Source organism: Crinia signifera, chromosome 8, assembly GCF_055691185.1.
Source record: "Crinia signifera chromosome 8, ASM5569118v1, whole genome shotgun sequence".
NCBI lineage: Eukaryota > Metazoa > Chordata > Amphibia > Anura > Myobatrachidae > Crinia > Crinia signifera.
The window spans coordinates 77,486,784-77,511,555 of NC_139224.1; the positions used below are offsets into that span (position 1 = coordinate 77,486,784).

General features: G+C 40.1%; 1 protein-coding gene across 6 annotated transcripts in view; it reads right to left on the reverse strand.

The window, feature by feature from the left end:
• The window catches only part of PDE4DIP (phosphodiesterase 4D interacting protein), a 222,056-nt gene that overhangs the window by 45,150 nt on the left and 152,134 nt on the right, over window positions 1–24,772 (reverse strand). For 5 of the 6 annotated variants that reach the window (XM_083156692.1, XM_083156693.1, XM_083156690.1 and 2 more), the window contains 5 exons: window positions 24,100–24,271; window positions 20,346–20,465; window positions 10,153–10,588; window positions 4,688–4,923; window positions 1,513–1,564 (listed from right to left, as the gene is read on the reverse strand). In XM_083156692.1, the coding sequence (XP_083012818.1) occupies window positions 1,513–1,564; window positions 4,688–4,923; window positions 10,153–10,588; window positions 20,346–20,465; window positions 24,100–24,271 (1,016 nt within the window). The remainder of the gene's footprint in view (window positions 1–1,512; window positions 1,565–4,687; window positions 4,924–10,152; window positions 10,589–20,345; window positions 20,466–24,099; window positions 24,272–24,772) is intronic. The other variant, XM_083156689.1, reaches the window with a different exon arrangement.

The following is a 24,772-nucleotide window of genomic DNA, read 5'->3' on the forward strand; positions in this document are numbered from 1 at the left end:
GTGTAGTTTGCAAAATGGGGTCACTTGTGGGGGGGTTCCACTGTATTGGTGCTTCGGGGGTCTTGCTAATGCGACATAGCACCCACCAAAATTCCACCAGAATCTGAGCTGCAAAATCCAAAAATCACTCCTTCCCTTCTGAGTCCTGCCATGCACCCAAATGGTATTTTTTGGTCACATGTGAGGCATTGCCGTACTCGGGAGAAATTGGGGCACAGATTTTGGGGTGCTTTGTCTCCTTCATTCCTTGTGAAAATGAAAAATTTGGAGCCAGAACTGCATTTTTGTGTAAAAAAATTAATTTTCCATTTTCACTGCCCAGTTGTACCACAATTGGTGAAACCCCTGGGGGTTTGAAATGTACACTATACCCCTAGATGAATTCCCTGAGGGGTGTAGTTTGCAAAATGGGGTCACTTGTGGGGGGGTTCCTAACTTTTAGCATCTTATGGTGCCTAGAAACCTACATGGTGCCTAAAAAATAATCTCATAAAAAGGAGGCTCCAAAATCAAGTAGGTGCTCCTTCTATTATGAAGCCTGTGGTTTGGTCAACGTGCACACTAGGGCCACATATAGGATATTTATGAAAACAAAAGAATTGGGGGAATCAATTTTTAGTCACATTTCTCTAGTAAAATCTACTGTGTTCCTTAGAAAAATGTATTAAATTGCAAATCTGCAAAAAAAATGAAATTTTGAAATTTCACCTACACTTTGTTTTAATTCCTGTGAAACACCTAAAGGGTTAACAAACTTCCAAAATGCTGTTTTGAATACTGTGAGGGGTGCAGTTTTTGAAATGGCATCATTTATGGGGGTGTCTTACATACAAGTCCCTCAAAGTCACATCAGAACTGAACTGGTCCCTAAAAAAATCAGTGTTTGAAATTTTCTTGAAAATTTGCTATTCATATTGTAAGCCTCCTAGTGTCCAAAAAAATTAAAAGGAAGTTGAAATAATGATGGAAACATAAAGTAGACATATGGTCTATGTTAGTTATTAACTATTTTGAGTGGTATGATTATTTGTCTCACAAGCAGAAAATTTTACATTTTGCAAATTGCTAAATTTTCCATTTTTTTACGACATTTTGGTATTTTTCACAAAAAAACACAGACTGTATCGACCCAAATTTACCACTAATTTGAAGTACAATGTGTCACGAGAAAATAATCTCAAAATCACTGGGATAAGTAAAAGCAAAAAAAAGTTATCCCCACTTAAGTGATACATGTCAGATTTGAAAAAAAGGGCTCTGTCAGGAAGGCAAAAACAGGAAGGGGTTAAAATTTTAAAAAATCAAACATTTTGGGGAAAAAACATTTGCCAGTTAAGTGGTTAAAGCAATTTAAACAAGATATTCTGTAAATAAGCCTTATTAATGCTATTTCTGTATATATTTTACAATGAAGACCAAATAATTAACCTTGCTCCACTTAATATTATTGTAAATTTATCTCAAAAGGCAATTAAAGTCAGGTGAAATCAAGAATTTTAATTTGATAATTACCTATTTGCCTGCAACTCATATCCGGTTATCTCATTAACCTTAGGGCATCCTTCTAGAAAATAAGAAGATAAAGAAAAATTACTTTTACTGGCATGTGTAACAAGATTTATAATACAACAAAAAATAGATATATAGATAGGTGGACGACTCTTTGGAGCAGTATTGTATCTACAGTATAATGTTTGCAGCATGTACAGTATACATGGGCCAATGGGTATGGGGGGAATACTAATGGGGTTGGTAGAGGGGAGAAAACAGCGCCACATTCCACGTGTGAAGGCAATAGCTGCGGGGTGTGGGGGTACACTACAAGTAACCAAGTATTGTACAGAGGAGATGGGGGTGTACACCCTGCGCTTAATTACCACACATCTAAAATATTAATAATTCAGATACAGTATATGTGAAATAAAAAAGTTTTTATTTATAAATTTTGACAGAGTTTTAAAAGAAAAAATGGTTCAATTTATGCTATGATTGTTAAGAATATATATATAAAAAATGTGTAAAACTTAATGGTGTTATTAATATAGTAAAAACAATTGTTTATCTAGTACCAGTACACATACACAGAACGGATTGGGGGTCACAGGACAAACATTTAAAGTCCAGTACCGGTCGTGTCCAGCAAAAACTGTGTATGGTCCTTGTTTATGGAAAGTTTTCTAGGTATACCTTATTCCAAGGTGCAGGGGGTCTGCCGGCAGACTTACCCGTCACTGCCGTGTTGCGCAAACGGCTGAGGTGGGAACTTCACTTACATCGACTAGTTTCGCCGGTAGGCTTCTTCAGGATGTTGGGTGTAGTTTTGTCCCCTGCAGTATGGAGTTTAAGTACGTTTGCACGCTCCTTAATCGGTTCGGGAACGCCCCTTAGTGGGCGTCGGAAAGTCTCTTGTTTCATTGGTAGCTGGTGTGCTGATCTCCGTGCATTCCGGGATTTGATTGGCTCTCTGGGGGGTGTGTGTGTGTGACTTGAATCGCGTCACTTCTGCCCTTCCTTGTCTGCTCTCTGGGATGCCGGAGCGTCGTATCAGCCTGTTTGATTGTGCTCAGGCGCGACGTCACTTCCGCCCTTAATGAGCCGGCTTCTGGTACCTGTTCTCAGCTGTAGCTGTACGTCATCCACGCAAGCGGGGTTGCAGATAGAATTCGCCGCTTTCACTTGAAGGCTTGTTCTCAGTGGGCGTGTTCTGTATCCTATGCGCTCCCCGTCAGGCATTGTTCTGGGCGCAGTAGTTCTCCTGCGTGCCCCATGTTATTTTTGAGTTACAGTTTGCTGGTTCGCTTTTGAAACATTAAAGACAGTGGACATTGACACAGTAGGGGTATTTTTATATTAAAAACTTGCAATGAAAAGTATTGTTTGTTTGTTTGAAATATTGGCTGCTGTAGTGGTTTTATATTTGCATATTTGTTAGTCCACTCCAAGCTAATAGATATGAATCATTATTTACGGTTTGGATGTATAGTACTAGTGATGATATTGATGTGGTAGGTAAAAGCGCAGTGGTTTATGCATGGGTAAATTGTACACAATGTAAGTATTAAAAAATATATTAATACATAAATTAAAGATAATAACTACTATTCTCTTTTGAGACTGATATCTGGGTGTTATTTATCTATAGGTGGTGTTACATGATTACTATATGATTCTCCTTAGAAATAAAACTGCGGACGGATTCGTAGCTTCTTGAGGCGGGGAGGGGAGGGGGGGGGGAGTCCTTTATTTCTTGGTTCTTCTTTTTCCTTTTTTCATGTGTGTGTTGTCTCTCCTCTCTTTTTTCTTCCTTCCTTTCTCTTTTTCTGGGGTGGTGGTGCTCCCGGGGGGGGGGGGGGGAAGGGTTTCAGATGTTTGTGCTGCATATTGTTTCATAGGAAAGCTGTTATATCAAAGTCCACGTTCAGGCCTTTCGGTGTCAAGGTCCCCATATTGTAAATGACTCTGGTTTCTTCCTTGATTAGGGCTGCGTCCTGATTCCCCCCCCTCCAATCGATTGCGACTTTTTTGAGACCGGTGAATTTTAATGACCTTGGGTCGTTGTTGTGCTTCTCTCCGTAGTGTGAAGGAATGCTGTGGTTTGCCTTTTTATAGACCACTCCCTCGGTGTGGCATGTTATGCGGTCTCTAATTTTGTGTGTTTTCTTGTTTGAAGTTGATGTTACTTCTTTTATGATTCCTATGCCGTTGGGTTTTGTCTTCTTACAGGCTGTGCAAAAGCCGCATCTTGAGAACCCTTTAGTTTTTTAAATGCTTCTCTGGTTGAGGGTGTTCTGTTTGGGGTCCAGGTGACTCTTTACCAATGTTGATTTGATTGTGTCTGTTCTACATTGCCCCTTGAACCCATAATAGAAACACAGTGTGCCCCTCCTATACCCTTCTAAATGCGGTGTCATCAATATTTTCAGAAGATGGCACTACACATTAAATCGCAAAGACTCTGGCACTGTGAAATATATTGATTAATATATATTAAGTAATTTTTCATAGCTTGGCTGAAATATTTTAAAAATAAACCGCTATATAGTTTGATGCATATAAAAGACCTTGGAGATCGACACCACTTTTCAAACCATAGTCCCTTCTCTTCATGGATCAGACATAGGGATGCCAATCCCGGGGCATTTTTTCAATCCCGGGATTGAAAAATGCTCAATCCCGGGATTCCCGGGATTGGCATCCCTAAGAATACAAAACGCCCTGGCCGCCCACTATTTACTTACATTTGCGGAGGTTGCTGAGTGGGCGGCCGGGCTGATTGGGTGGCCGGGAGCCAGGTATGCTGAGTGGGCGGGAGGGAGGGCTGCTGGCTGGGTTGTCGCCGGGTTGGTAGGCGGGGTGGCTGGGTGTCCGGGAGCCGGAGAGGCTGGCTGGGTGGACGGCTGAGGGGGGCTGCGCCCTGCGCAGCGTGACCTCTGACCTCGTCACGCTGCGCAGGTCGCACGCCGGGTATGAGAGAAGCCGGGCAGCGTCTGAGAGATGCTCAAACGCTGCCTGGAATTAGACTGCGCATGTGCAGTCTAATCCCAAAATACCGGGATTGGAAACTCCAATCCCGGGATTGAAATCCTATTGTTTTGGGGGCCAAATCCCGGGATCCCGCCGATCCCGGGATTGGCGCCCCTAATTAGACATGTATAGCAATGTTAACAATTAAAAAGCACACACTTACTGTTGTTGAGTTTATTGTTCAGTCTCACTGCCAGTTGGCTCCCTTGAGTTAGGTGTTCTCTGAAACTTTGCCCTGTATAGTAGTCTATGTCATTAGCACGCAGAATTTCTTCAAATGATTTGATGGATTCATTCAGATGTTGAGTAAGTATATGACAGACACTTCGTCCCTCTTGCATTTTTTGACGGATGAAAGAAAGTTCTCGCGCCTGAGTCTGAATCAGCCAGTCATAGCTTCTAGAACAGGAAAAGACTTGTTACCATTTGAAATCATGGAATGATTTATCCTGTCTTTGCAAATAGAAGTCAGCCTGCCCACAAATGGAAGTTGGCCTGCCTGTGTAGCCATGGGAATGCCCAGCATTTTCATGAAGACTTTCCCATGGGTGAGACCCATTCCTGCCGTCAACTCCAAATGTGTGTAAATTAGGTTGTAAGTAATAACTATTGTCACCCCATAGTGTTATTTTTGTTATTTTCTGGCTATACCACATAGATGCTTAGTTTTATTAATTGAAAGAATCTCTATTCAGCAACTGGGAAATTTTTCCTTCATAATTCCAGCCCTACCTGGTCTTTCCATATCCTAACCTGTTCTGTTTTTATAGACTGAGATTGGCAGACTCAGCTTTTATCAGTGCTCACTCACTGCTCAATCCAATATAAGTGCCACTTCTCTAAGCTAGATCTATAAAAATTTGGAGATTTTTTTATTCCATATTTAACAGAATTCTTCAATCTATGGCATATATACAAATGGAAAGGATCCTCTTTCTCCTGACTCATACAGACCAATCTCTCTGTTAAATACAGATGTAAAAATATTAGCCAGGATTATAACTACAAGGCAGAATGCAGTAATAAACTCAAAAATTCATCCAGATCAAAATGGATTCATGCCACTAATGTCTACAACTCAAAATCTACAATGTCTGTTTTACCATTTGCAGAGGGGTTGGAGTTCAAACTCAGAGGCCTTGTTCGTATCACTGGATGTTGCCAAGGCCTTTGATATGGTTAAACAGAACTACCTGTGGGCTGTGCTGGATAAATTTGCATTTGGACCTCGCTTTATCAGATGGATCCAATTTATTCAATTCCTCCCTGGAAGCGAGAGTCATGATAAATTTGTTATGTATCTACAACATTCAAATTGGGAAGGGGAACTCGACAGGGGTGCACACTCTCCCCTGCTCTTTTCTCTATGGTCATGGAACCGTTGGCATGCTATATTCCGTCAGTTCCCGAGATAAAGGGAATTAAAATAGGGGAGATCGAGGATGTGATAGCACTATATGCTGACGATATGTTGCTCTTTTTGGAAGATGCAGGGAACTCTTTGAAGGCTATGCTGGTTTTCGTAATAGATCTGGTACTTTTTTGGGATTGCACATAAACTGGTATAAATCTAACATACTCTCTGGTATTATACCTGAGGAGAAACAAGTTGAATGTCCTCTAAAATGGACTTTACACCATAAATACCTTGGAATATGGGTTACATTGGATTAACAATGATTTTGTAACATTGAATGTAGATACAATTACAGAAACATTTAAAGAGAGAATGCATTTGTTGGAAAAAACTACCAATAACCACTATGGAACGTGTCAATATTTTTAAGATGATAATTCAACCCAAGTATTTATATATTTGGCAAAACTCCCCTATATACATTCCAAAAAAGGTATTTACAGCTATAGAAAAAATTACATCATCTTTTTTATGAAAGATAAACAGGCATGAGTAGCAATTAAAACTTTATATAAAACAAAAGAGTTGGGTGGACTAGCTATACCTAACCTAATAAATTATTATATTGCTTCCCAATTAACACATCTATATGGATGGGTCTCTAATAACATGGGTGCAACGTTGAAAGCTTTTTTTTAGTGAACAGGTGAAATCAGGCTACTTTCCAATTTCATTTCCTTTATCTGGAACAACTAGAAATAGTATAGCCCCCATATTGCGATAGGCATTATTAGTATGGAGGTATGCACATTATTATATAATTGGACAGGTTTGGAAAGTGAGTCTCCTCTATGGTTTAAAAAAGATATCTACAGATAACATATGGTCCCAAAAAGGTATTGTTGCTCTGGGACAATTATATAGTAGAGGATAGTTTAAAACATTTAGCCAGCTGCAAATTGAATTTACTATCTCTAATAACTTTTATTTTAGATATTTGCAACTGAGACATGCAATTCAAGGCCAGTTCGTATTTCTTATGATAGAAATATCTACCTCCCCTATAATATTATTATTACAGAATTAGGGTAATATTTATTTATTAACAGTTTCTTATATAGCGCACACATATTCCGCAGCGCTTAACAGAGAATATTTGAACATTCACATCAGTCCCTGCCCCAGTGGAGCTTACAATCTATATTCCCTACCACATGTACATGCACACACAGACATTCTAGGGTTAATTTGGTGGAAGACAATAATACTGCTTTCACATTGCAACCCTGCTTTCAACCCATTTTTGTAAACGTTCCATAAAACGGGTCAAAAGCCAGTTAAACCCTTTCACATTGCGTGTTGTAACCAGTATATTACTGTTTATATACCATTTTTGTACCTTTCACATTCAACCCGTTTCACCCATAAAAAAGGCTTCTTTGCAATAAAACTCCGTTGTGCACTTCCTGCTTGTGGGTGGTGACAACATGCAGGGAGACAACCAATTACCCTTGTGCAGATTATCATGTGTAGTTCAAAACTGTTCTGGGCCATTCAGACTGCAGAAAAAACATCTCAAAACCGTGTAGAATCCTGATTTTGAAATGTTTTAAAATGCCGGTATTCTCTAACTGGCAAATTGGCTGGGGAGCTTTCACACTGCAGCTGGTACCGTTTTAAGATGCTAAAATTAACGTCAATATACCGGCTTACAGCTGCGATGTGAAAGGGGGTATTAGGGTAATAGAGGCCAGGTGTCTGGAATATATACCAACATAAATGTAAATTAGTACCCAAATGTATTGGACCATCGAATATCAAAATGGAAGGTGGACTTAGGCAAAATTATAACAGAATATTGGAAATGCATTCTGGGTTCCATTAAGTACACTACATCCGGTACTAGATACCAGCAAGTACACTTTTATATCTTACATGGGGTATATTGTACCCCAGTAATGTTGTATCGAGCAGGCCTAAGAGAAGATACACAATGTCCACGTTGTGGAGAGGGGGAGGCAGGATTCTGGCACCTATTATGGGAATGTCCTAAGGTATATTTATTCTGGAAAAGGGTATGGCAGGATGTCAGATTCACAGACCCATGTATTACGTAATTTGGTCCTAGAATATGTCTATTTGGATTAGAGCTGGGGAGAGACTATTCAACAACACTCAACCAGTACATTATGTGCCTGAGTACATTGGCTAAAGTAGTGGTTGCTCGTTCTTGGTTTTTGACTAATCAACCAGAAATAACCAAATAGAAAGCACTTGTAAATGAAGTGATCAGACATGAGAAATATATGTTGCACTCTAGAAATGCATTATCTAAGTATCTAATAAATGGGACAGATGGTGCAACTCTAGTTTGTCTAGAATGGGCCAAAAAGATCCAATGGTACACAGTGGGTTAGTAGGAATATTGGAGTCATTGGTGTATGTTACAATTGAAGAGAGAAGGAAAATATAATAAAGATTAATTCAATTTTATGTATATTATAGATATGGTACACTTATATTATTTGTATATACAGGTATCTATTGCACCGTTCTGAAAGTTATTGTTAATAATGTAATTGTTTTGATACAATTTGTGTACATAACATTATTCACGGTTTATTTAAAGATATAATGTATACACAAGATAGTACACACAGTATTTTATATATTCATTAGAACTGCACTTGAAATAATTCTAGATAACGTTTGTATGGATGGAATTTTCTTAGATATATAATTTTTTTGAATTAGAGTGTGTTAATTAGTGTGGGGTATATGGTTTTATTAATGTTTTATTAATAATGTTTATTATTTATGTTTTATTTTGTGAATATTTATGGGGTGTTTATTAAATTGAATTCAATATTGAGTTGTATAATTGAGTTTATAAACTGATTGATTGCTATCAATTTCTACTTCACTTCAAGTGTTTATATATTTTAAGTGTAATCTGTTGGACTGGTACCTAATGAATGAAGTATGATCAGAAAGTAACAATCCACAGATATGACTTTACCGATAAGCTATTTTCCCTTCCCTTGAGGTCACAGTGTGGGAAATATAATGGAGAGATATCCTGCAACCAGTAAAGAAATAAATACAGAAAATGTTTTGCCATAAGGAATTGATGACCTGTTTTAAATGTATGTTTTGCATGATTACATGTCTTGTTTTATCTTTTTTGTATGAAATTTAAACTATAATAAAGATCAATAAATGAAAATTTGAACCAATCCCAGACAAATACACTAGTATAGTGCCTCCACTGTGCATAGTATAATCAAGAAAGCAGACTACTGTATACAGCATTATACTGTATATATATATATATATATATATATATATATATATATATATATATATATATATATATATATATATAAAGTCTTGAATAAAGAAAAACGTCACTCCAGGCACTTAGTAAATGTGAAAGACTTTATGCGTCTGTGTTGCCAACGGCGTTTCGAGCCTTAAGGCCCATACACACACAAAGAAGTGTCAGTAACGACCCATCATTAACTACCATCTTTCATTTTCACCCTTGAAGTGAAAATGAACGACCTCAGCATTGCAGGTGATCACTGGTGCACGACGGCTGACAAATGACCACAAACGATGCAGGACCTTTTCTATTGAAAAAACAAACAATGTTAACGACCATAGCCAAATTGACCTGCATGCATTGACGATGGCTATGGTCTTTAACGACCCACGGGTACGCGCATCGTTGGTAGTCGTCCATCATTCACAGCATAAACAGTAGACGATGTTAAAAGATTCACCTCCTAAACGACCCTGAACGAAGTCGTTCTAGGTTGTTCAGGAGGTGATTTATAATGGGGTCGTTCATCATCATTAAGAAGACATCGTAGTGTGTGTACGGGCCTTTATGGCTCGTCTTCAGGACAATAACATATATAATATATATATATATATATATATATATATATAAAGCAATAGAAGCACAGCTGCTGCAGAATCATATGCCTGTCACAGAGCTGATGTGGCATTTTATTATCAGTTAATCTTAATTATTGTCTTTGCTTCATCTGGGTGTATTATATAAAGTTCAGTACTATAAGTGGGCCAATGGGATGTCTGGATCTCCTTACCTCTTATACGAGTACCCCTGTAATCTCCTTAGTGGCAGCACTGAGAATGAGCATATTTCAAACATTGTTTAACATATGTATGCAAATGAACCATAGTCGTTTATTTTGGGGCATATAGAAATTGCATTGTAATAGCTTTATTATGCTGTTACTTACCCAGGACCTTTAACTGATTTCAGTTGACATTGAGTTCCTACATCTTTCCGCACATTATGAAAATAAGTCTCCAATATGGATACTCTTTTGGCTAGTTGTTCTAAGCATGCAGGTCGATTAACTCCAGCAGTATCAGATTGCCAGCCTTCATCTTCATCTGTGTAAATGTGGGAGATGGAACCGTGGGATGATGAAGAGGTTTGGCTTTGTAGATCCTGAATCAGCTTTTGTGATTTCTGCAACGGTGGTTTGAGTTTCTTTACTTGCTGTTGCAGCTGAATTGCATCATCTGACTTTACCAAATTGATATTCCAGTCAGAAAGGCCATTGTTTCTTAAGGATGAAATGGGGGACACAGGAGACTGGTCTTTGTACTGAGTGGTCTTCTCTACCGCATGACTGACTTTACTAAAAACATCTTCATCCTCATCATAGTCTAAAGAAATACAAAAAGTGAATACTTAAAATATGTAGTGGTTTATTTGTAAATAACTATTCCGTTGGTAAGATACAAATAGAACTCTTCAAATAGAACAATCAGATTATCACTATCCGTTCTCTATTGCATCCTAGAACCATCCTATAGGCAACATCACCTCTTTTTCATTGTTAGAAGCTTTATTAAGTTTATAGCCCCGAGATTTCAAGCTCATGGGTTACCCAGCTGACTGATGGTATTACAACTAATCCGATGCTGTATCCTCCACTTTCTCCTCTTATATAGTACCCCAGAAAGGAAGAGGAGGTGTAAGCAGCCACAGCCATTAACTGTTTGGAGGGCTGCCTGTTGTGCTGAGGGATGCACCCATCTTCTTAGTGTGTCTGTGGCAGACACAAACACAGCTTTCTCCATCCTGCAGGTCTAAGGTAGGGATGGACATCGCATTGCTTAATTTTTACTTCGAATGTACTGTTTTTACGATTCGATGGTGGCATTCCAATGCTTGCCGCAATCGAATGGTAAACATTTGATGTTGTTTTACAATGGTCCCGCCCACCAGCAAATAAAGCTGCAGTGCTTCTGCACATGTGTGGACAGGCTGGAAATGTTTGCGTATGTGAGAAAATGGCTTTTTCTGCACATGAGCCAATCATATGATTTTCTTTTCCTATCAATTACTGACCATCGCATCGAAAGTTTCAATGGCGGATGCCCAGCCATCATTTGATAATGGGCTTCCAATGTCCATCCCTAGGCTGAGGTAAAATTTGATGAGGGTCACTGTTATATACAGTACGTGCATGTGACCAGCGCGCATGTGCGTGACCTGATGTGCACTGCCCGTGCACAATAGTTGCGCACCTGCAGCTAAACTCCCTGCAGCCTCATCTGTGGCAATATAAACTACATTTTTCTTTCACTATACCATCCCAGTGTATGTCGGGAGGCTTGCACCCTAACCCACCAGCTGTTGCTAGGTGGCAAGCCTCCCGACTAACAAAATGGCCAGTTTAATGATTGTGCTATGAGAGTGTCACTGACATGATTGTAAATTCAGATGCATAATCCTTCACATGCACTGATATTTGAGCAACGTACTGTAGGTGTATAAGCCATTGAATATACAGGGAAGGACTTGTAGCAGTATTTTAATAAAGTCACAGAACAGAAGCAATACCATCAGAGGCAAATATAGTACCAATCATAAAAAAAGGAAAAAGGGATAACACAGCAAATTATAGACCTGTGAGATTAACTTCATAGGGCATAACTTATTTGAGGGAATTTTAAAGGGAAGGTATCCTCTTTTAGAGCTGAACAGTATAATCAGTATTAACCAACACGGGTTTGTAAAAAAATGCTCGTGCCAAACAAATTTAATAAGCTTTTATGAGGAAGTTAGCAACAACCTAGACAATGGAAATGCTGTAGACGTGGTCTTCCTGGATTTTGCTTAGGTTTTTGATACAGTGCCACATAAGAGGTTGATAAATGGGACTAGTGGTAAAAATTTGTAGGGTAGGAAAATGACTGTGGAATAGAGAACAGAAAGTGCTTGTAAATGGTGCAGTATCAAGTATGATATCTGTACTAAGTGGAGTGAAAAAGGGTTTGGTGCTAGAGCCTCTTTTATTTAACATATTCAATAACAATATAGATGTTGGTATACGCAGCAAAGTCTCAATCTTTGCTGATGACACAAAACAGCAGGGTAATTAGGTCATTCAAGGATGTCTCCATGCTTCAGAGCAACCTAAATAAACTAGAGTTGTGGGCAAAAAAATGGACTATGAGGTTCAAAGTGGATAAATGCAAGGTTATGCGTCTTGAGAGACATAACCAGTGTGCTAGTTATAACCTAAACAGGGTCGCATTGGATAATTCAGAAGTGGAAAAGGATCTAGGGGTACTTGTGTATTATCACGGCGCCCATCGCATCACAGACCATAAGGCATGCGATGATATGCGATGCGATGCAACGAGATTTCCCCCGATGTCATACAATGTTAAAATTGTATAGCATTGTATATGGCATACAATGCCATACAATGCGATGCGATTTTAAATTGTATAAGCACCCTAATGGGGGCTTACAATGTTAAATGCACCCCCACACCACCCCCACTATGAACGTAAACCCGAAGCGTGGCGAGCGCAGCGAGCCCGCAAGGGGCGGTGGTACGCGTCCTCCGACCTTTTCATACCCCCAATATCCACGTCGGCGTGGAGTTGATTTTATATAGTGTGATGAGTGGGACGTGGAATACATGTAAAGTAACACGCGTCCCCTCGCGGGGCTCGCCACGCTTCGGGCTCGGTGGCTTGCTGCGCTCGCCACACTATATAAAATAAACTCCACGCCGACGTGGATAGTGGGGGTATGAAAAGGTCGGAAGACGCGTACCGCGCCCCTCGCGTACCGCCGCCCATTGTGGGCTCGCTGCGCTCGCCACGCTTCGGGTTGGCATTCATACTGGGGGTGGCGTGGGGGTGCATTTAACATTGTAAGCACCCATTAGGGTGCTTATAAGCACCCATTAGGGTGCTTATACAATTTTAAATCGTATAGGGGGCTTATACAATTTTAAATCGCATCGGTGTGCATCCGGTGTATGGCATGCGATGCGACTTAATATCGGGGGGCACCGTGATAATACACAAGTACCGATCTAGTAGTCCAAAATTGACAACAAACTGGGGTGTAGTGCTCAGTGTCATGCAGCAACAAATAAGGCATACAGGATAGTAGAATGTATAAGAAGGGGTATAAAGATGAGGGACTCAAATGTAATTATGCCTCTTTATAGGGCATTGGTTAGACCTCATCTAGAATATGCAGTTCAATTCTGGGCCCCACCCTACAAAAAGGAAATCATAGACAGCTATCAACAATAAAACCAGAGCCTTTAAATTCTATAAAAATAACTTGAATGAGGAGGCGTTTGCAAAATACAAAGAATCAAACAAAACTTGTAAAGGGGTAATCAAAGCAGCTAAAATATTATATGAAGAGTGCATAGCCACTGAAAGCAAAACCAACCCAAAGAAGTTTTTTTAAATACATAAATAGTAAACGTTTAATTAAGGAAAATATAGGCCCACTAACTGATACTAGTGGAAAAAGTGTTACTGAGGACAAGGGAAAAGCAAAACTGTTAAATGAGTTCTTCTCATCAGTATTTACTAAGGGAGAGCAGACTGTGGAACGAACATTTACCACAAAAGGGACAAATAAGCCAGATCTCATTGTGGATTTCACGCCGAAGGAAATAATACTGAGGCTAAGCAAACTCAAAACAAATAAATCACCAGGGCCAGATGGGATTCATCCGAGGGTATTAATGGAATTAAGGGATGAACTAGCTACCCCCCTACATTATATCTTTAGCAAGTCACTATCGTCAGGTATAGTACCAAAAGATTGGAGAATATCAGAGGTAGTGCCAATATTCAAAAAAGGAAAAAAGGAAGATCCCGCTAATTACAGACCCGTTAGTTTAACATCAATTGTGGGTAAACTATTTGAAGGATTTCTAAGGGATGGTATCCAGGAATATTTAGATCATCACCGTCTACTCAGTATTAACCAACATGGGTTTGTGAAAAATCGTTCATGCCAAACTAATCTACTAGGGTTCTATGAAGAGGTTAGCAAAAACCTTGATAATGGAAATGCTGTAGATGTGATTTTCCTAGATTTCGCTAAAGCATTTGATACTGTCCCACACAAGAGATTGATTAATAAAATGGAGAACCTAGGATTGGGTGAAAATATGCAGATGGGTAGGGAATTGGCTATGTAATAGAGAACAAAGAGTGGTTGTGAATGGTGCCGTATCAGATATAATACCGGTACTAAGTGGAGTGCCCCAGGGTTCGATTTTGGGGCCCATTTTGTTTAACATTTTTATTAACGATATTGGGATAGGGTTACTCAGCAATGTGGACGATACAAAACTTAGCAAAGTCATCAAATCATCAGAAGATGTCACCATGCTTCAAAATGATCTTGCAATTCTAGATGAGTGGGCAACAAAATGGAAGATGAGGTTCAATGTAGATAAATGTAAGGTTATGCACCTTGGGAGACACAACCAGTGTGCAAGTTACAACCTTAGCAGAGAGGAACTGGGTAATTCCATACTTGAAAAGGATCTAGGAGTCCAAATAGACAGCAAACTGGGATGTAGTGCCCATTGTAATGTAGCTACAAAAAAGGCCAACAAAATTCTGGCATGTATTAAGAGGGGAATGGAAACTAGGGACTCAAGGGTAATTATGCCACTGTATAAAGCATTGGTGAGACCTCACCTCGAGTACGGAGTGCAGTTCTGGGCCCCACACTATAAAAAGGATATCATAGAATTAGAAAAAGTCCAAAGACGAGCAACAAAGCTCATAAGGGGAATGGAGAATTTAAGCTACGGAGAGAGATTAAGCAATTTGGGACTATTTACATTAGCAAAGAGACGTTTAAGGGGGGACATGCTCAACATGTACAAGTATATCAAGGGCCAATATAAGGAACTGTCACACACCCTCTTTTCTACTAGAAAGGAATCTAGGACACGAGGGCATGAGTATAGATTAGAAGAAAAAAGATTTCATTCAGCTAGTAGAAAGAATTTCTTTACGGTCAGAACAGTCAAACTCTGGAACTCTCTTCCCAGAGAGGTGGTAACGGCTGGCTCATTAAATGCGTTCAAGGCAAAGTTGGACAAACATTTACTGGAGAAAAACATCCATGGGTACAAATAAGAAATATAATTTGTCTGTATAATACCAGAACCTACCAAATCAGCAATGGATATCTATACCAGGTTGAACTAGATGGACGCAAGTCTTTTTTCAGCCTTACCTACTATGTAACTTTGTAACTATGTAACAGTGGCCCCTCTAAAAATGCAGGATTTTTAGAGGGGGGTTTTTAAATGTAATCCAAAATTTCACACTGTGCAGGGCATTGGAGTAAGTACACAAGTCTGGGTGAGTGTTAACAGCCCCGAAAATTGGTCTTTTTATACACTGGATACTGTATGGAATACAGTATTGATATTTAACATTACAGATGGTCTATAGTATAGGCTGTTTCAAACATTTAAATAAGATAAGTGGTCAGGAAAAGGTTTAATATGTAATACATAAATACACAAACATAACAGGACCATTACTACACTTTCTAAGCTCACAATCTCCCACTTCGTTGTAAGGCTCCTGTCTCTTCCTCCTGGCAGCTGCTCTCTGATCCATTGCGATGTTTGAGGGCTCAGATCCACACATACAGTAAATGTGGTAGAAGAAGCTGGTACACTAGGCATGTGCACTAGCCCTGCTCTATCCCTTACACTGCATGATGTGGTGGCAGCTCTATTGATTATATTATATATCAGTGCTATTGTGTTCATAACTTAAGGCACTTGCCAAGAGGAGGGGGTTTCCTGGCAACCATAACCCCCCCCCCCGCGTTTGCCTATGATAGAACTGGGGAGACATGCTTATCATGTACATTTATACAAGGGGCCAATATAAGGAACTGTCAGGCACCCTTTTTGCTTTGAGGAAGGAACCTAGGACACGTGGGCATGCGGAAAGAAGATTTCATACCCTTAGAAGAAAACAATTAAATTGTGACACTCTCTTCCTGGAGAGGTGGTGTCAGCAGACACAATAAATATATTTGGGTACTTATGTAGTATCTGGGCGTCCGATTTAGAAATCGGATCGGATCGCATCGCATCGCATGCGACCAAATCGTATGCGATGCGATGGTCAAGATTTTTCCATAGGATTCAATGTTAAAATGGTCTGAGTCCATTTTAACATAGAATTCAATGGGAAAAAGGGGTCCTTTTCCTTTCCCCACTATCCAAGTGGGCATGGAGTTGGATATAAACCTGTGGCGAGCGCAGCGAGCCACCGAGCCCGAAGCGTGGCGAGCGTAGCGAGCCCCGCGAGGGGACACAGAATACTTTTTAAGAAATATGCGTTCGCTCGCCACGCTTCGGGCTCGGTGGCTCGCTGCGCTCGCCACCCTATATAAAATCAACTCTATGCCCACTGGGATATTGGGGAAATGAACAGGACCTTCTTAACATTGAATCCTATGCAAAATCGCATCGAATCGCATCGCATCGCATCTGATTGTATGCCTTAAGTAAAAGGCATACAATCACAAAATCGGCAGCCCAGATACTACATAAGTACCTATATTTGAAAAAAGGTTAGACAAACATCTATGGGTAAAAACTTCCAGGGGTACAAATAACAATCAGACACAATAAATATATTTGAAAAAAGGTTAGACAAACATCTATGGGTAAAAACTTCCAGGGGTACAAACAACAATCATAATCAGATTACACAGTTTATAAAAGCTCTATACCGGGTATTGGTATTTCACGCATTGGTCGACCTGTACCATGTGATCGGGAGACAATACTACAAAAGAAAGCCTAAGGAGGTGTAGCAGCACATCTTGAGAAAGGACCAGATCCGAAACGCGTTGATTGCTGCCGACGCTGACAGACTGGAGTCAGCGCCTGTGAATACCCGTCTGTTAGGATTCCTCTAGCCGCTCAGCCCGGCCCTCCATGTCTGCAGCACACAGGACTAAGAGAAAAGACTGTTCCATCTGGCTAGATCTTCCTGTCAGCGGCCTTTGTTCGTGTATGTGTTTGTGGATTTTAATAAATTTGTTTTTATCATCTATGGACGTGTGATTAAAGAAACCATTACGGGCACTCGAAAAAGTATAATAAAGTAAGTTGCTTTACTTTTGGTGTTGGCTGGCTGAATCCTGTCTATATCTGAATATATTTAAAGATACCTTTTGATGTACTCGAATAAGAATGATGAAGTAAGTGTCCTAATTGATGGTCTCCTGTGTGGATTTTTATGTGTACTTGAGAGAGAATTATAAAGTAAGTGTGGTTCTAATCACCTGTTCTCCGGGACCAAAAGCAAGTTTCAAACAGCGCTGGTTATTTCCCATCTTTTGTTTAGATCATGCACTCTAACCAAAGGTTAAATATAGACGCACGTCTTTATTCAGCCTTAACTACTATGTAACGACAAAATGTGTCTGACTCATAAGATGCATCAGAATCAGTGAGGCCAGTGCCAGATTAAGCCTTCGGGAGGCCCAGGGCACTTTAGACAGGGGGGCCTCCTTGCATATTAAACTGTCAATACATAGAGTAAAGGCTACTGTATATAAACTTGGTCAACTTCAGTAACTGCAGGGGGGAGATATATATATATATATATATATATATATATATACACACACCACGTTTGGCCGGCACTCCCTTGGCCTCTATCCAGAACTTGCCCGGTGCCTTCCGCAGGATCCCTGTCAGAACGGCGGGTACAATTGTATACATGCAATCACGGCGGCCCTCTCGGACAAAAATAATGCAAATGACACAACTGTCTAAGTGTCCAACGTTTCAGTGCTGTGTGCACTTTTATCAAGAACAGTGTTACACTGTTCTTGATAAAAGTGCGCACAGCACTGAAACGTTGGACACTTAGACAGTTGTGTCATTTGCATTATTTTCGCCCGAGAGTGCCGCCGTGAAATAATATAACACATGAAAAGCCTGAGTTTGTCCCTCTGCACCTTACTCTGTAGGACTGTAGGAGACCTCACAGTCCCAGTACTGCCTCTGTTTAAAAACCCTCCCATGACTAGGCTGCTCCTGTCCTCCTTGGGCCTGAGAAGCATATGATGAGCTTCACCTATCAGAGCTCAGCACAAGCCTCTCAGCCTCTGCCCTCTTGTGCAAAGTGTCATGGGACTTAGTCAACTCCCAGTAATGCACTGCAAACTTGTGCAGTCAGTGTGCCTTGGCACCAGATGCTCAGCACCATTAATCATTGTCACATTGGCAGATAGGTGAAACTGCAGCACTACCCCACTCCCATGCACAAAACCTTTAGCTAAAAAAAAAAAATACATGCCAACCACAGGGGTCCCTAGCTAGAAGGGGGCCCAGGGGTACTGACCCCTTTTGTCCCTGCTTTAATCCGGCCCTGATTGAGGCTAAAACTGAGGAGAAAAAGTTTATTAAATTTTTCAAGTGGTTCTGGAGTGCTAGTATGTTGATCACTGAATGTATCTACCACTCTTTCTAACGTGTATTTTCAGCAGTTAAACTCAGACAAATTTCTGGGTGGCAGTTCTGAAATACTAGGGTTTAACCTTTGAAATATACTAGGCAGACATGGAATTGTTCTCTTGCACACATAAATAAACATTGCAGTTTTGTGGATTGTAAACCACTTTCTGTCTATGGGCTTTTTATTTCATGTTTGTGCAATGTAGTTGTATGGGTTCCTTACGCCTGGATCAATATACAGTACATGGCTTAGCAATTCTAGCTCACAGTTTGCTCAATGGAAATACTGGAAGACTTTATTTGAGATTAAACCGTATGCAATGTACCTGAAAACTGAAAGGATAAATGCAGTACCAACTACTGAAAAGCACCTGAAAATGTAATTTATTTGTATGTCAGCATTTATACATCTTTTGAATACTTCATCGTATGGTCAGAATGCATTAAGCATAGCAATATACATTTATCTCTTGTACAGTGGATAATACAGTCCTGTATTTTTCGAGTTTAATAATGAACCAGGATGAGTGAAATTATAAGGAAAATTCGGTACTTGTGTAGTTTCACGTAGGCAGTTACGTAGTCAGCGTAGTGTCCCTGTCAGATTCAGCATAGTGTTCCTACGGCCAGCGTAGTTAGCATAGTCCGTGTCAGTATCAGCGTCGTATTCCCGCAGCCAGCATAGTCAGCATAGTCAGTACATTCGCGGCTAGCCGGAGCTTAGGTAGTTAGCGTAGTCAGTCAGCACTACCCAGTTAGAGTGTAGTCAGCGTAGTCAGTATGTTCATGGCTAACTGGAGCTTAAGTAGTTAGCGTAGTCAGTCAGCGTCACGCAGTTAGCGTAGTCAGTCAGCATTGTGTCACCACTTATTACATTGTGTCAGTTATGGCTGCCGAACCATTAACCAATTTCAACCTGCCTCAGATGGAGGAGGAGTAGGTGGAGTTTTTCAAACGCCACCACTTGCTGCCAAAGACCCAGACCTGTGTCAATTGGCATCCTATGAGGCTCAATGTAAAGGAGCGTATGTGGCGCTGCCACATAAGAAGTTGTGGGAAGAAGGTCAGTCTCAGGGCCACTAAATGGTTTAGCGGATATCACCTGACCTTTCTGACCCGTCCGCGGTTCATATTTTTTCGTGGGCGGAGGAGCTGACAAGCATTCAGTTTTGTGAGCGCCACCTCAAGATTTCAAACAAAACCGCCGTTATATATAACAATCTGATGCAGGATTGGCGGACCTGGCAAAATCTTAGAGGTGAACGAAAGTCTATTTGTCCAGCGTAAGAACAACGTTGGACGCATCCTACCACAAGCGTATGAGAGGCTTGCGCATCTCAGGCAGATGGAGTGCCTCTCTGCCGGCGCCAGCATGATCGCCTCTCCGTAGTGTAAGGTGCCCCCGTGAAACTACACAAGTACCGAAAATGCAAACAATGGTATTTGGGACACAAAAGCTAAGAATGAAATATCCACAGAATAAACTCAATCATAAAGAAATGACAGTATTTTTATGTTACCACAGTTACTCCACTAATATTAAGTTGGTGTCAGGCCATAACAGAGAAAAAATGTTATCATTCCAATTTGTTCCAATAACTTAACTGTTTAAATAGAATATACATTCATACCTGCACTTGCTTCATCTGGGTCTACCTCATTTTCACTCTTCCCACATGTTTCATATCCCAGATCCTGAAAATCCATCTGTAACTGTCTGCTATCATTCTTCACTTCTCTTCCATCTGTGACTGGAAAAATAAATAAATAAATAAATAATTCAATCTACTGATATCCACTTAATCATGGCAGGTCTCATAAATGTAACATTTTCCCCATCAATAATATATAAAACATGACCCCTAATGTTTATCAGATTAATAGTTATATCGATGATAATCAGACAAATGAATGTGATGTGGTACCATTCTATACATACTGTATCTCTATTCTACACATATCTTGATATGGCAGTTATGACATCAGACAATGTGACTGGCATGACAGGATCACTGTTTTCCCATGCACGGTACATTTATTTAAGTGAGAGACGTTCTTGTCCATTATGACTGGTCATCATTAGTTTTTTTTATATCATTCTTTATTTTAAAGTGGTCAACCAGCAGAGAAATAAACATAGAAACAAAGGGGCCACAAAAGGCCAATATTGGCCATATTTTTTAAAGTACATTAACAAGCAAAAGAAAAACAAAAAATGACAGGTGGATATTGGAAAATTAAGGAAAAGTGAGGTAGGTAAGGGAAGAAAATGGAGGGGGACCACAACACAGCATCAAAAAGGTACGTATACAAATAGCATCCAGTAAAAAGAAAGAAAAATAAAACAGAAACATGGAAGTGGAATCATATAAAGTAAAAATCATATAAAGTAAAAAGAGATCAATAGCAGTTACCCATGGATCTGTCTATGAAGTTAGAACTACTGTACACTCGGCAAGTAACCAGCGTGGCCAAACTTGGGTGAAAATATGTCCCCGATCATGGAGGTAATAAGATATTTACTCCATCGCTGCAACATGTCAGATCTGGGACTCAAGTGCAAAGGGAAGAGGATAAAAACTCTTCTTCTAATTTTGCACGGGCAGTTTTTTTGAGAGTTAACCGATGGTTGTATGTGTGTGTGTGTGTGTGGGGGGGGGGGGGGAATAATGCAACAAAAATATCCAGGGATCTTTTGGTACCAATGTCACTAGAAGAGGGTTCATTAGGCCATGAACCAAATCCCCAAAAGAGCCAATAATTGGACAGGTGCACCATATATATATTTATATATATATATATATATATATATATATATATATATATATATAATTTGACTACTGTATGTTATTATTTTATCTATGTCGACTGTCAAGAACTTATTAGACCACGTTGTTGCTTTTTTAAGTTGATTTATTTTACTTATTTCCTGTATCTATTGAATAAACATGAATTTATACCACTTTAATTGAAAACCACTCTTTCAATATTGTTACAAGTTGACTGTGTTTACAGTTTTATTATCAACATTTTGACTATGTAGACATCATGACAATGGACAATTTGGTGTCAATCTTATGATTGTCCATATTTTTATTGTCTATATTATGACTACATCTGGAAATAAAGACAGCCCTCTCACAAACACTATTATATTAATAGGCTTGCAGCTGGTGCTTGTCAACAACCTATTAAGGACTGCTTAGAAATGTAGGTTCCTCGCCCCAGAAGATTGAAATGGATTGTGGTTACACAATACTCGTACTGGCTATTTTGTAAATTTGGCATCTACTGGAGTGTATGCAATTATAAGGAGTGAGGCACAGTATTGAGCAGCCGCCATTGTGAAGGACTGTGCTGGTGAAATGAGCAGATCTGTAAGTCTGGCCTACCTCCTAGGAACTCTGAAGAGCTCACAATCATACAGGAGTTTCTCAGATGTTGAGGAAAGTGTGGGCTACACCTGTCCGAGGCTCCAGTACAAGCCCGCATGTGGAATGAAAGCCGATCAGAGCAGAGCTTTAGAGGGTCAAGTGAGTCTATTAATTAGATTCACCTAGGAGTGGAACTGTGCTTTTCACACCAGACCAGCCATTCAACCACTATATCCATTGGGACCCGTGGACTGTAGAGATAGCCGCTATATTGGTCGCAGTCACCAGCAGCTGGGAGAACATGGACAGCTGATATCTTCTGAAAGGTCTGTGTGATTTTAAGCAGGTACCTGCAATTGTCTGGCCGGACTCATGACTTTGTTTCTTCAAAACACCTAACTGAATAACATCATCTGTTTGGTGAGCAAGTTCTGTATAATTGGACTGCAGTACAATTAACCCAAAACAGCTAACAGTTGCTATAGAGCAAACTAAACCATCTTGCTTTTATGCTATACTAACTCCATTGGACACTATACCACAACTAACAAAATGCTAATTAATGGACCGGCCTCTTAACAGATTTTGCTTATATATTATTTATTTTATGTTGCTTATAATAGCTTTGTTTTATTATGTGAATTATTGTTTTTATATATGTACATGATATCTGCTTATTGATTAATCAGATTTACTGGTTTATTAAATATTTAGCCCAGATCCCGGCGCAGCTTTATTTTTATTTTTTTGCACCTTTCTGTTTTCTTTGGGATGGAGCATCCCAAGATATTGCAGCTCCAGGGGACCAGGGTAACACTATTATTGAGCACAGTGGTCTAAGCACCAAATTATTTTTTTCCCACTATTATTTAGATTAGCTGCACAATAGTGAGGGTTCAAGAAGTGATTTGTCTTAATCAGAGATAGGGATTAAGAAATCTAATAGTTTAATATTCTTATTTGTTGACAAATAACTCATTTATATGTAAGCATCAAATATTTGCTGATTGTAGAACCATTTGTGTACTAAGGGCCTAATTGTTGGACAAATTTGGGGCCTGATTCTGGTTGACTCAATAAGCATCATAAATATGCTGTTTAGCGAGATATCTAATGCCGCCCGCAGGGTGAATGAATACTCGCTCCCCCGCCGCAGTGTGAATATCCCCGCCGCATTGCAAATGGGTATCCTGCGTAAACATCCATTTGCAGAGGAGCATACGGGGGTGAAATCACTGACCATCCAATGATTTTTACCCTGTTCGCAAATATAAGTCAGTCTTGACTTATATTGCAGTCTTGCAGGTGGGAAAAATGTAAATTGTGCAGAGGGATTAGATTTAGGTTAAGTATGAGAAACAAAATAACTCACCCAAATATAACTCTCTCTGCACATGTTACATTGGCCCCACCTGCTGTGCACATGGTTTTGCCCATTTTGAGAACAAATTTGTCCTGCAATCAGGTCTGAATTAAGCCCCAAATACACTACTGGCTAAAAGGCTACTACTAGTTCTGTTACTACAATAATCTTAGGATCATATATTTTTAAATACCTATATGGGATACAAGTCTAGTACTTTTATAGAATCCCACCCCCTTCATAATGCTACAGTATATGTATTTACTACCTGTCATTAGAAAAATAACAAATTGTATCTGGTGCCTCTTATTACAATATATTTAAAAAAATTGAATGAAAAATATGGCAAAAATAAAATGAACCCACAGCATTGGAAAAATAATATTTTGAATAAAAGTATAAAAACAAGGAGGAATACATTGCAGCTTCCACAACATGTCACACTTTGCCTATGCCTGTCTCTCCCTGTCCCCCTTCTGCCTATACTTATCACCCACTGCCGTGAATGCCGTGTTACTAATTGTGACCTTGGGTTGGGGTGAAGGAGGGGGGACCCTAATTATATTTTTGCACCTGGGCCCACAACCCACAAGTTCTGCCTCTGAATGGCACCATTTATTATAACCTGAAAGAGAAGTAAATACATACTTAACAGAAATCCACTATGATTTCCATAATTGTTTTCAGTCTGCATTGGGACATTGGATGTCATTTCCTTTTGCTGCAGTCCAGGATGTTGGCTCTCCGAGTGATGCTGTAATGAGTGCTTTCCCCGATTGCAGTCTGCTGGCAGATAACTGGTTACTGGCCAATGGCCATACTGCGGAAATAGATTAAATGCAAGTGAATAAAGTAAGACATTAATACACATTGGACCTTATTCTGATTGACTCGCAAGGCTATGAAATTCACTGCCTTGCTAGTCCATGAGACGCCGCCCGCTGCACGCAGTGCAGTCCCCCCCCTCCTCACTCGCACGAGCCCCAGCACAGCTACAAATGGATGATTTAAATAATCATCCATTCGCAGGCAGGGAGAAATCATTCGATGGTCGGCGACCATCAAATGATTTTTACAGCGCTTGCAGTTCAGAGACACCTATATAGTGACTCTGAACTGCGGGCGCCCTGTGCGAGGAGAGGGCAGGAAGCTGACATCTGGAGATGTCAGCTGCTTGCCCCCCGCATGTCCGTCACTGCCTCATTAGCCTGAGAATGCCCATCGTTCTCATGGGAATGCCCATGAAACGCTGGGCATTCCCATATGCTAATGGGGCTGCCCGGCACCCCCCGCCCTTCTCTGCCCCCCCCCCCCGCGCTGG